The sequence below is a fragment of the Phalacrocorax carbo genome, chromosome 2 (genome assembly GCF_963921805.1).
Source record: "Phalacrocorax carbo chromosome 2, bPhaCar2.1, whole genome shotgun sequence".
Lineage (NCBI taxonomy): Eukaryota > Metazoa > Chordata > Aves > Suliformes > Phalacrocoracidae > Phalacrocorax > Phalacrocorax carbo.
The window spans coordinates 114,400,566-114,412,764 of record NC_087514.1 but is presented as its reverse complement, the minus strand read 5'-3'; the positions used below and the strand labels follow the sequence as shown (position 1 = coordinate 114,412,764).

Below are 12,199 nucleotides of genomic sequence, written 5' to 3'. Positions count from 1 at the left end.
TTGCAGATAGCAACAGCAAGTCATAAATCCCAGTTCTCACAACCTCTGGATCATGAAGTCAGCTTCAACTTGTGTTTGCCTACCCATGCCTCAGAACAAGCTCAGGAGAGCAGACATACCAAGAACCTGGCATCTGTGCAGCCTGCCGGTTGTCAGAGAGACAAAAAAGAAAATGAGTGTGTTCGTACTGTGACTATACCACCCACATCCATTTGTAAAGTGAAGGCCCATGAAGTGAGAAGGGATGGCTTTGTAGTCAAACCATTAGACCAGGAGTTAAGAGACCTGAGCTTTCATCACAGTCCTACAAGAAATTCCTTGTGGATAAACCACAATCTTTCTTTGACTTTGATGTTTTTCTCTAAAAAAAAAATAAAAATAAAAGTGGCTACTTCTTGCAGTCAGCTGTAATTAACGACCGGTCCTTTGGCGATCCAATTCATCCATGTTTATTAAGGGCTCAGAGGTGATTGGTTGGACAGCGATATACCACTGCTAAAGCATTGTAATTGTAAAAGCTCACATTGAAACTATTGCCTTAGAGACAATGACCATTTTTTTAACGGGCATTATTAAGACCATAAGGTAGGGATGTATAAATTACAAGTTAGGGGACCCTAGATTTTAGCCATAGTGGCTTGTTCAGCTGGCAGCTCTTGTGTACGGAGCTACAGTGTACATTTACACACACATACATACTCTTACCTGTTTCCTTATATTAAGGGCAAGCATCAGTGCTGTTCCGTGCACTCCACCACATTTCATTTCGACAAGTAGGGAAGTCCAAAACAGACTTATCTCATGGTGGGTGCAGTGCCTTTTTATTAGAAAAGCATGACCTATACTTTAAAAATTAATTATTTTCTATGTACTAGATATGAAATCTCCAGCACTTGTCCCCCAGTCCGAATTCCCTTATCACCATGACTTCTCTTTCCACATGTTACAGCAGACGCTTAAGAATGAACTCATCTTGTTTGGTAGGTAGGCTTGGCTGTCTCCAGGAGATCCTCACCACTGCCCCTTTTGTATTCAAGATTCAGTGTTCTGTGTAACCAGTAACTCTAAAACAGGACCCAGAGGCCAGAAGCCCGTGTATGCTCCGCCTGCCTTGTTCATGTTCCTATCGTGAAACTCAGCCCACCCTGTCTCCACTAACCAATGAGAAAAGGCAACTTTTGGTTTTGGTCTTCCTACCAACACTTCTCAGGGGTGTATAAGGAATTGCATTTGTAATTGCTCTTTGCAGTCTTTGATGTATTATTGCAATTTACCCATAACCTAGGAGTTTGCAGTTTTCACCACGTTTTCTCTTAGAGTACTATCCCTTGCTTTGCCCTCCCAAATAATTTAGTTTGTTAAGAGAAAGCTGGAGGCTGCTTTGCTTATGCTGCTGGCCTCTTTCTCCCTTGCTAGGACACATCCCCATGCTCTGGAGGATGCAACCTGCTGCAGAGTCAGCTCTGTCAAACACTTGATGATTCAGTTCTAGCATTTCAGTTCTGTCTCCTCTCATTTGCGAGATGGGAAAGTCCTGAAAGGGTGTTATGTAGATATTCCTCCTCTTCCCAGAGCCATTCAGATTTCCGTAACTTCTGCAGTAATTTATGGCAGCTTGCAGTCATGGAAATGTATCACTGCTAGGGAAGACCTGCCATAATCCAATCCAGTATTTCTGTTACTCACTTTACTGGTGTTTTTAACACAAGTGCCCTCTGTTGAATTTTCTGTCCTCTCCTGCACAGTAATTTCTTCCTTCCTGGAAAAAGCTGATTAAGCTCTCTTCTTAGTTGCTCACTTCTTATGATATGAACATCCATCAGGTTTGCCCTTGAAGAGTATGGTCAGTCTTCCAGAGAAAGTTCCTCACTGACTCGCTATTAAACAATCAATATTTCTAGTTGGATGTAAGGAAACCTGGTTTTTTCTTCCCTCCTGGTCACAAATCACTGCATCGCTTCTTTTATTTCTGCTCTCCCCAGACCTCTTAAAATTGATCTTTTCCCTTGTGGCAGGACTGAACAAAGATTTCAGCAACCGGCTATCCAATAAGTCATTGCTTTGGATGCTGCAAAGTGTTAAAGTCAGTATCTCCAGACCGGTTTCCTTCTCCTTTACCAGGTCTCCCAGCTTCCAACTCAAGAAACAGAGGTCACGTTTATTCTTTGGGCAGAAATGAAACAGAGCGTACCCAGTGGAGGTAACTGTGGTAACTCACCAGGCACCCGTATTCTTAATAAAACATAGCATCCTCCTTGCATAGAAGGGAGCCAAATGGCCTCAATCGCCATTTCATAAAGTATGCCCTACAAACCACATAGATTTAGAGTTCTTACATCCAATATTTTTTGCAGTTCTTCACGTTCATGCACTAAAAGGGTGCTCATTGATTTAATAAAGCCAAGGTCTAGAGAGATCTATAAATACAAGTATTTTACCCTGATGCATTATTGCTCTGATGCCCAAGACTGAACTTCTGCTCCTTCACAGATAAATTGCTTCCTCGCTGGTTAACACCAGCTTCCATTAGCAAGGGTGGTGGCAGACATATTTGGGAAGGTGATCCATGATAAAACGCAGCTTTGTCTCTTTTTTTGTTTTCCCTTTGATTTCTTTACTCGCCACATCCCATGCTCCTCCTTTCCCCATCCCCCTCTACTCAGAAGAATCAATAATTTCTTCTTTATCACTATTAGCTACAAAGTTATCACCAAGTCCCACTTAAAATCTGTTGAACTCAGTGTAGCAATATACATCAAGCTCAGGGTGCTCAAGATCAGGTTCCTACGGTTGCCAAATTTGCCTTCTAAAAGGCAGTCTGAAACAATTATTTACGTCTTTTATAGACTTACAGTAATGCTGGCTAATGCTAATATTAATGGCAATAATAGAAGAGGGGGAGAGGGTGTCTTGGTATTTCGGTCCTAAAGTAGAACACATTCTGTACGTTCAGCTACTCTGTAACTTCCAAAACATAAAATGTAATGCTTTCTGGTCTATACTTTTCGTTGCACTCAACAGCAAATTAAGGTTTATGGCTTTCTTTTAAATATATTGTACAAAGTTTTATTTAGAAAACTGTTTTTCAATATCTCTTAAGCCTTGGCTTGTCCAACTGAATTGCTCCCAGAAATGCTTAACTCCGAAGCGGAATTACAAGGAAAGGGAACGTTTCTCCCCAAAACATGTATTGGCTAGCGATGTTATTAACCACTGAATTGCCAGGACAGCAGGCACTGCCACCCTTGGAACAAAGCGCTTTGCTGAAAGCATCACTTGTTGCTTTCGCTGTCGTCTTATTACAGTGCGTGTAGTCACGTTGCCGCCTTCGCCTCGCACCCTCGTGCAGCTCCTCAGCCACCGGCGTGTGAAACTAAGCATGTGGGAGCTCGAAGCGGCAGCGTTTCCAAACCTTACCTTTCACTCTCTTTGCTGCGCGACACGCGGCGAAGGCTTGTGTGTGCACCCCTGACTTTGGGAAAACAGTTCTCCCTCCAAATTCACATGGTAAATAGGGTTTCCCAATGTCATGTTAAAGTCAGTACAACTTTGTGCCCAAGTGTTTTAAAGTCAGAGAAATGATTGCCAGATCATGGATTGGATTACTTTCCATTAGCTCAGCTCTGAGATAACCTTGTGTTACGTAAAGGTGACAGAGGCACCCGAGATTTGATTATGTGAAATATTCCCCTCTCTGTGCGGTTACTTTTAGTACAGACCTGAACATTCACCTGAAATCCAAACTTACCAGGCAAACACACATTATACAAGGGTTGTCTGTGATAAACGGTATCTGCAGAATTTCCCCTTCGTTTTCACATTTTGCAACGGATCCTGAAATAGAAATAAAATAGAAATAAAAATTTAAAATACTGACTTATTTCAATTTCCCCTGGTGGTTTTGGAAACTGTCCTTGTAACACTCTAATTTAACCCCTACTCCATTTTAAATTTGCCCATTTTAAGCAAGCGAGGATGTTCAGCGTCTCTGTAAGATTCTAAAGGGAGCTGGGAAATGAGTGGCCTTTTATTGCCGCACAAACCTAGACTTTCTTTGTGCCCCAGTTATAGCAAAGAAGGACGCTTTTTCTCTTCTCAGATGACGTGTGGAGAATAACGAGTACTCCATGCAAAGCAGGATACTTCTATAACGATAGATCCAGAGCTCCCTGAAATCAGCAGAAAGCTGTCCACTACGCTCCGAGGACTTGGACCAGGAGAACAGCACGAGCCCTAAACCCAGCGTCCTTTTAACGCACGACAGCCAGTTGGCAAATGAGTCAAAATTAGCAGGCTGACTGTCAAACGGAATCGAATTAGAAACCCCTTTATGGCCCTAGCGCCGATTAGCCCGTATTGTGTCACGCTGGAACCACTTCTCAAAATCTAATGGCTCCTCACTTTGCGCTAGAAATCGATTCAGCGTTTCCCTCCGTACCCCAGAGCGCAGGAAAATGCAACCCTCGAGGGGGAGCGGGGAAAAAGGCGGGGGGGGGAGGGGGGGGAGAGATAAGGAAGGCGGGGGGTGCATAGTTCCTGCGTTCACCTGCCCCAAACCTGGCGGTTACACCTACAGCTGCCCGCCCCTCCCGCGGCGGCGGCAGGTGGGCACCGCGCAGCCTGCGCGCCCGTTGCGCGCCCCCCGCCCCGCCCGCGCCCCCGTACCTGTGAGCAGGGAGGAGGCCGGCGCCCCGGGCAGGCAGAGGGCGCCCAGGAGGACGGCGGCGGCGGCCGGGACGAGGCGCGGAGCCGCCGGCCGGCCCCCGCCGAACCGGGGCATCGTCCCGGGGGTGCCGCGTCCCGTCGGGGACGCCCGCCCCAGCACCGACCCCCGGCGCCGGGCAGCAGCGGGAGGGGGGCGGGGGGGGGTTGGGAGCAGGACGGGAGACGGCGGCCCGCCGGGGAGTCCCACCCTACGGCGGCACCGGGGGAGGGGACTGTGGGTGCGGGGAAAGCAGCTGTCAGCGCCTGCCCCTCGGCCCCGCACCCCCTCTTTCCATCGCCCCCCTCCCCTGCCCGCATCCCTTCTTATACCTTCCTCTCCCCATAGTCCCTCCTCCGCACCCCCCGGCCCCCATGCCTCCCTCCCCCCCGGCGCACACACGCACAGACAGGCTGCCAGCCCCAGACCCCGTTTCCCTGCCGGGAGATGCCCGGCCACTCCCTCCCCGGCCCCGCCGAGCACCGCCCGGGCCGGCCGCGGCGTCGGGGGGCTGCGCCCGCGGCCGCTCGGCGGGTGGGGCGGGGGGAGAGGGAGACGGTCGAGGAGGAGGAAAGAAGAAGAGGAGGAAAAGGTAAAAGAGGAGCAGGAGGGGAGGAGACGTGGATCCTCGGACAGGTCCGGTACCTGGGCGGAGCGCGGCGGCTGCCGGCGGCGGGCTCGGCCCCGGCCCCGCAGCCCGGCTTGTGGCAGTGCCATGGCTGCTTGCGGGCGGGCTTTGCCGGCCCTCGGCGAGAGGAGAGAGGGGGAAGGAGGGAAGAGCGGGAGGCAGCCGGGGCGGGGGACACGCGGAGGATGCCGCGGCAGGGCTCCGCTCCCCGGCTGCCCGCCCGGCCGGGGCCGCCGAGATCAGCCCCCGCTGCCCCCTCTCTCGCAGCAGCCGCCGCCGGCCGCTTCCCGGGGACGCTGCCCCCCGAAGGGGCTTCCTCCGGCCCTCCCCGGCCAGCCCCGGGGCCGCCTCTCCCCGTCGGGCAGCCCCGGCCCGGCGGGCTTTGGGGTCCCCCCGCCCCAGGGGCCGGGGAGCAGCAGGGTGGCGGCTCCCCGAGCCTGACCTGCCGTGTGGGTCCCTCGGTCGGTTGCTCCCCCGTGGGATGTAGCCTTTGCAGCTCCTCCTTAAGACTTTCACTTTGCAGGTCCACGCTTTACTATCCTAGGTATAAACACAAGCAGTATTCGATATAGGCATCACCAAACCCGAGCTTACACACACACACACACACACACACACACACGGTCCGGACGGGATGATACTTGCTTCGTACAGCAGGAGGTTTTTCTGCAACGGATCTTCCCAAGCCTGTTTTACAAGTCGTTTTCCTTCAAACGATGATGTTTCATTTGGGAAAATGGACGCTCTCTGAAATAAACTAGTCTGGTGACAAACTGAAAAATGTTTTCAGATTTAAACACGTTCTTATTTTCTTTCTTTGGGGGGCAGGGTAGATTGAAATCGCAACTCAAAAAAGCTTACAGTAATTGCAAATGAGGTGCGTGGCAGGCTGGTACGTACAGGACCGCTTTAAATACATTTCACTTCCCAGTAAGATGCAAGACAATTAGATTTGCATGTTCATTTTAAGAATAAAACCCAAGACCTCTGAAAGCCAGCATCTTTGCTCTAAAAAGTAAGAAATGAACACCTCATTTCTGACACAATTTGTCACCTAGCTTTAGCGTGGGAAGCAAAAGCCCTAAAATAGCTAAAATTGCATCGATGATAGGGACTATGGAAAACTGATACTGGTGAACTTGCAGAGATCACTAGCAAAACCCATTTCTATGGGAAAAGAAAGCCGCCTCTTATCTCCCAACCTCAATCTGTACAGGTTGAAGCTGCACAGGCAAATACAATAACTTGGATGCCATTAAAAGGGCTTTATATTCCCTAAAAATACAAGTGGGATACAAAATTTGCTCTACACTGTGTGGCATACATAGCAAACTCAGTACATAAACAGAATGTGGGTAACCTGGGTATATTTTTTCAGGGAAACACCATCTTCACAATTCCCTGCATTTTAAACATAGAGGAGCCTGTAGAGGTACATATTATTATGCACTACTCCAGAAGAGATTTTCACATGTCCAAATGTTTTTTTTTTTCCATTGGAAAGATGTACTGAATCTTTTGGCAAACTGGGTTTTCTTACTTCTCTGTCTGTAATCAGTGGCTATGTTTCCCTTTTCTAATTCCAGGGCAGCCACAGCCCTTCTAAAGCAACAGCCGTAGGGGGAAAAAAAAAATCTACCCTAATAATTTCTCAGCTGACAACTACCACAGGAGAGTACTTATATCATTGTGTGCATCGAATCTCCTCTTCATGATGGTCTAAAATTCATTAAATATTAACGTCACCCAGTGTGAGAAACATACAAATCACAATGAGGGCATCAAATAGCAATTCAGACGTCCAAACAACAGCAGGGAACTTGCTAAAATACTCTGAAAATGCCAAAAGTTTCATCTCCTTTATAAAATGAAGACAAGAGGTGACAAGCAACTGAACTTCACACTCAATCCCTGCCACAACTCATTCAGTTAATAAGAACACGTAATGAAATCATACTTAAAGCAGGACAGTTACGGACCAATACACACAGATTTTTTACAGTTTTACTTTTCCTGTAGGAAAAAATAATTAAAAAAATTAAGTGTGATCATCACTAAAGCACCTTCAAAACACTGCTTAGGCCTAAAACTTACCTCTGAAGCAACACCTGTGGGATGCAAATATTGTCCATGGAGTGAGCTCATTGGGTCCGTGCCTCTCTCGTAGTAGTACCAGTGGTGGGGTGAGGAATTTGCCTGACTTCGTTGCTTGAAACACCTGCTGAAAAGGGACTCTAAGCCTCCCCGTACCATGCCTACACCACACTTCACAGACTCTTAGCTGCTTAGTAAAGGAGTCTGCTGAGGATTTGTGCTGCCTCTGAGCCTCCCGATGCCCTGGTTCCCTATCTCCTGTCTCATCGGGAAAGAAGGGAGATGCTCATTGTTAGAAGCAACCTCTATTTCTTCCTGATATTGATAATGGTGACATGTCATGGAGGAAGATCACTCTCTCTTTTAAATCTCTCATGAAGTAAAACCCAGCCTGGGAGGGAAATATATCATCTTAATCCTCCCACCTCAGTTTCACCCATCCAGTGCTAGAGGTATGGGGCTTATCTCAGCTTTTTACCTCTCCCTTACCCTATCTCCCAAGCCTACCTTATCCTTTCTGGTTGCAATGCCGCATTACATACATACAGTTTCAAGGTTTTTCTCTCCCCCTTTTGCATCCCTGTTTGAAGAGGTACTAAATTTTCCAAGCAACATTCAAGGCTGTGGTCATTTTAGCAAAATCAGAGGGTCACACTGAAAACCATGTCCTGCTATCGGATATGCACAGAGACTTTGCTGTATGCCAGCAGATAGACCAGAAGTCATGTCATCAAAACTCTTACCTCTTTTGTATAAGTGTTACATGTTATCAGCTGTTATTGAAAGGATACGTTCATTAGTTCTGTTTATTGGTCAGCCTGGGCTCACCCAGCTTGATGGAGCGGTAGCTGTTCACAAATACCACTTTGTATGTAATTCAGCCCCTTCTGCAGTGATGCTTTCCCAGTGGTCAGCCATAAAACAACACCAGCCATTAGCTGGTCAGAATAAAGGTTCAACTCAGCACCCACCCAAAAAGGAAAAAAAAAAGGCGCTTTATGGTTAACAAGAGTAACAGTGAAGAAGACAGTGTTCACATTCACATCTTTCTTTGTGATTATCTGTTTTACTGGTAAGTCAAGATTGCCAGAAGGTCCATTCTTCATAGGCTAGAGAATTCTTCCAGAAGTGGAGGAAGGCGCTGAATCACTAGAATTAGCATGTATTTCATTTTGTTTGGGAAATTCACTCTTCTAGGTCTTGGGTATAGGTCTTCCTAAGGGTCCCTTACCACACAAGGAAGCGTGCAATAAACATGCTACATAGGAACACGTATACGTTGGGCACTGGCAGCGTCCCTGCTTTTATTCCTTTTATGTTGCTACACATTATTTTAACACAGTTTCTTTGTATTTATAAGACTTCTCAAAATAAAGAAAATACATCTCTGATAAACACTGTATTGAAGGTTGTGTAACTGGCACATCTCACTGTTTTTTGTAAATGACTATGCATTTACAAGGCACTGAAGGTGGTCCACATATCAGACTGAGCTTACACATTTCTATTGTTAACATTTTACTAAAGATAAAGAACTCTTGATCCAAAAACTTACACAATCAAAAAGAAGGTCATGCACATTTGCTGTAGTTGGAGGTGTGGGTCTAATAAGCTTCAACCCTTCAGATTCTTGTGGAGAGACCTGCAATTTGGGAAAGTATTTTATTGTCATGGTGCATCAGCACACAGCAGTCAGGAAGCTCCGTAGGAACTCGTGGAATCATGACAGAGACATTGCACTTCCATGCGGGAGAGTAGACGGGAGTTACTGTACTCTTCTTCCATCGGTGGCTGGTCAGGTCTTTGCGGTTCAGTCATACTGAGCTGGGCTGCAGCCTTTCCAGTGCTTACACATGTTCATTCATTTCTGTGCTTAATCATGTTTTAAAGCTAAGAGTATCTACCAGCGCTAACAAACAGTATTTCCTGCATGGCCACTTTTCCTCCAGGAGATGATGTTAATAGACCTTGAGACTGGCCTAAGTATATCAAAGAGGTGCTGCTGACAAAGCTCCCCTATTGCAAAATATTCAAAAAACCTAAATGGATGTAAATGAGGCCTGGAGACCACACTAAGAGGTTTTAAAACTGTAACAAGATTAAAAATGGCATATGGTCAAAGTCCTTAAATAAAAGGAAAGTACAAGAAAGTATCTAAAAGTTACAGTGAGACTTACTTGAATAAATGTTTATAAGTTTTATCAAACAACTCATCATTTTGACAGTTTTCCATAAACCCCTGGAACACGCAAACCATTTAATTTATTTGTGGCATGATAAAGATAATGAGTAACATTTTAAAAGTTTATTAACATAGAATGTCCTGGCACGGTCAGACTTGCATCCTTCTATTGTTTAAATTATATTTTCTAAGAACTCGAAAAAGTTAGCCTTACAAAAGGGAGTTTCTGATTGCAGAAGTCTTCAAAATGATCCTCATCTGTATTCGTACAAACGCAAACCAAACAAACAGAGCATAAACTAAGCTGGATCCAAACGCCACCCATAGTACCTCAAACTGAAAAATACTTGTACGCAGCAGCAAACTTTGCTCCAATACGGAGACATTAGGCTGCTGTATTATTCCACATCAAATATGCTAAGGCAACAAAAAAAAAAAAAGGCAAATTATGACAGAAATGCTGATGTCGTCTTAACTATGGGATTCCCAGCAGAGGTTATTCAAGGAGGCCATAGGCCAAGCAAACAGAGTAAAGCGGCATATGCTTGTACTCCTTTTTGTTGCTTCGCTGGTGTAAATAATTCATCTTCCAGAGATAATAAAAATTATTTTGAAAATTATTTTGTGCGAGTTATGTGTTTTTGTGTTAGGTTTACCCTTGAACATCTGCTGTGTCTGATAAAGGATAAGAGCTAATGAAATCACATAAAGAGTGACATACGCGAGGCACGTCTTTGTTTTCAATTTGTGAGACAAACCATAACCTGCGTTTTGCCTGGCTGCTACACTAGCTAATAAATGCAACAAACAAGGAGTACTTGAGAAACATTTTGTAAAATGTTACAAAATGGAAGATTGATGAGTGCAGATGAGGGTGGATCCTCTCCGTACTACAGAGAGCCACACCGCATGCGTGATAACTCTTGATCCTACCCTCCGGCCCCCTCAAAAAAACCCAACAAACCCCAAACCAAAAACCAAAACCACAAAAAAACCAAGCTTGACAGAAGATTTTCCCTCGAGCCAGGATCCAGTTCAAAAGCAGCTGCCTCTACCCAGCACAGAAGCGCAAAGGCTCGCATTTTCACAAAAAGACAAGTTTTCAATGGCAGGCATCCTGTAAGACCATCGCTTCACCTACGGAGACTCTAGCCCGTGAGTTCATTCCTCCTGCTGCTGGTCTTGTTTCACAGCAGAATTTGTCCCAGGACTTTTTTTGAATGACAACTGAAGGATTAAAAACTCAGAGGGTGAGGTTTGGTGAATGAAATACAGCAAGTCGGAGCCTCCTCTCCTTCACATGGGTGCCCTCATTCACACCCAAGCGCGCGAGAGGAGACTAAGGGCCATTAATTTTAAGTCATCTATAATAAAAAGTTACAGCTTGTCGACAATGGTAGGTGGAAAAGACAAGCTGCCGTGTGGTGCCGCTGCTGGCAGGTGGCAGTGTTGGGAGACCAGAGCCCTGCAGCCGGCAGCCACAGACCTGGGACGAGCTGGAGCTGCTTCCACAATTAACCTGAACCGCAGATCTGGTGATAGCAATTTAGCCCATGTGTGCTAATGCCTTGCTCCTACACGAGCGAAACGCTCTCTTGGTTTGTTCTCAGAATGTACTTTTTCTTTTCTCTCATCTGGCTTCGGCTGTACAGGACACTCGCTTTTACCGTCCCTGCAATTAGTACAGCACACTTTGTTTTATCTAGAAAAAAACCAGACAGTTTTCAAGGAACTCCTATTTGTTGTTATTTTCCAGATACAAACCTTAAGCAATGTAAGAGTTACCTTTCCGCTCACCTTCTCCCCAGTGTTTTGGGTGTTTGGTTTTTTGTTGTTGTTAGTTTTCTGGGGGGGTATTTTTTGTTCTTTTTTTTTTAAAAAAAAAAAACCACATTAAAAAATCTACAACATTACAGCTGGAATAGGTAAGAAATCCTCCTATTATTTCTTCTTGGGTTCTGATTTAAACGAAGCACACTCAATTAACATTAATACCTGATCTGTGCTACTGACTGACAGCACCACACATATAAAGAGCAATGTACTGAGAACCACAAGCAGTCTTTTTAGCTGCAGCCATCAGGATATGTTCAGCCACTATATAAGAGCAGGGTAATCCTGCACTGATTTGTTGAAACTTCTGCTAGTTACGCAGTTTCATAATGAGTAATAGAGCCATTTTTAAAGAATCAACGCTGTCAGATTTCATAGTTATACTCAACTGCCCACAGACTGACTAATTAAACCCTGGATATTACAGAATCACAGAATCACCATTTGGTAGGGGTTGGAAGGGACCTCTGGAGATCATCTCATCCAACCCCCCTGCTTAAGCAGGCACACCTAGAGCAGGGGGCACAGGAACGTGTCCAGGCAGGTTTTGAATGTCTCCAGGGAAGGAGAGTCTACAACCTCCATGGGCAGCCTGTTCCACTGCTCTGGCATGCTCACAGGAAAGAAGTTTTTTCTCATGTTGAGATAGAACTTCCTGTGTTCCAACTTGTGCCCATTGCCCCTTGTCCTGTCCTTGGGCGCTACTGAAAAAGCCTAGTCCCATCGTCCTGACACCCACCCTTTAGAAATTTATAGGTAT

The 12,199-nt window shown here is 45.9% G+C and overlaps 1 protein-coding gene across 6 annotated transcripts in view; it reads right to left on the bottom strand.

The window, feature by feature from the left end:
• BMPER (BMP binding endothelial regulator) overlaps window positions 1-5,866 on the bottom strand; it is a 154,026-nt gene extending 148,160 nt beyond the window's left edge. For 4 of the 6 annotated variants that reach the window (XM_064443924.1, XM_064443923.1, XM_064443926.1 and 1 more), the window contains exons 1-2: window positions 4,666-5,018; window positions 3,749-3,834 (exon numbers count right to left, since the gene is read on the bottom strand). In XM_064443924.1, coding sequence (XP_064299994.1) covers window positions 3,749-3,834; window positions 4,666-4,780 — 201 coding nt within the window. In that variant the 5' untranslated portion in view covers window positions 4,781-5,018. Of the gene's footprint in view, window positions 1-3,748; window positions 3,837-4,665; window positions 5,019-5,772 lie in introns of those variants that run through there. The other 2 variants (XM_064443925.1, XM_064443929.1) reach the window with 2 other exon arrangements.
• Window positions 5,867-12,199: the final 6,333 nt, after the last annotated feature.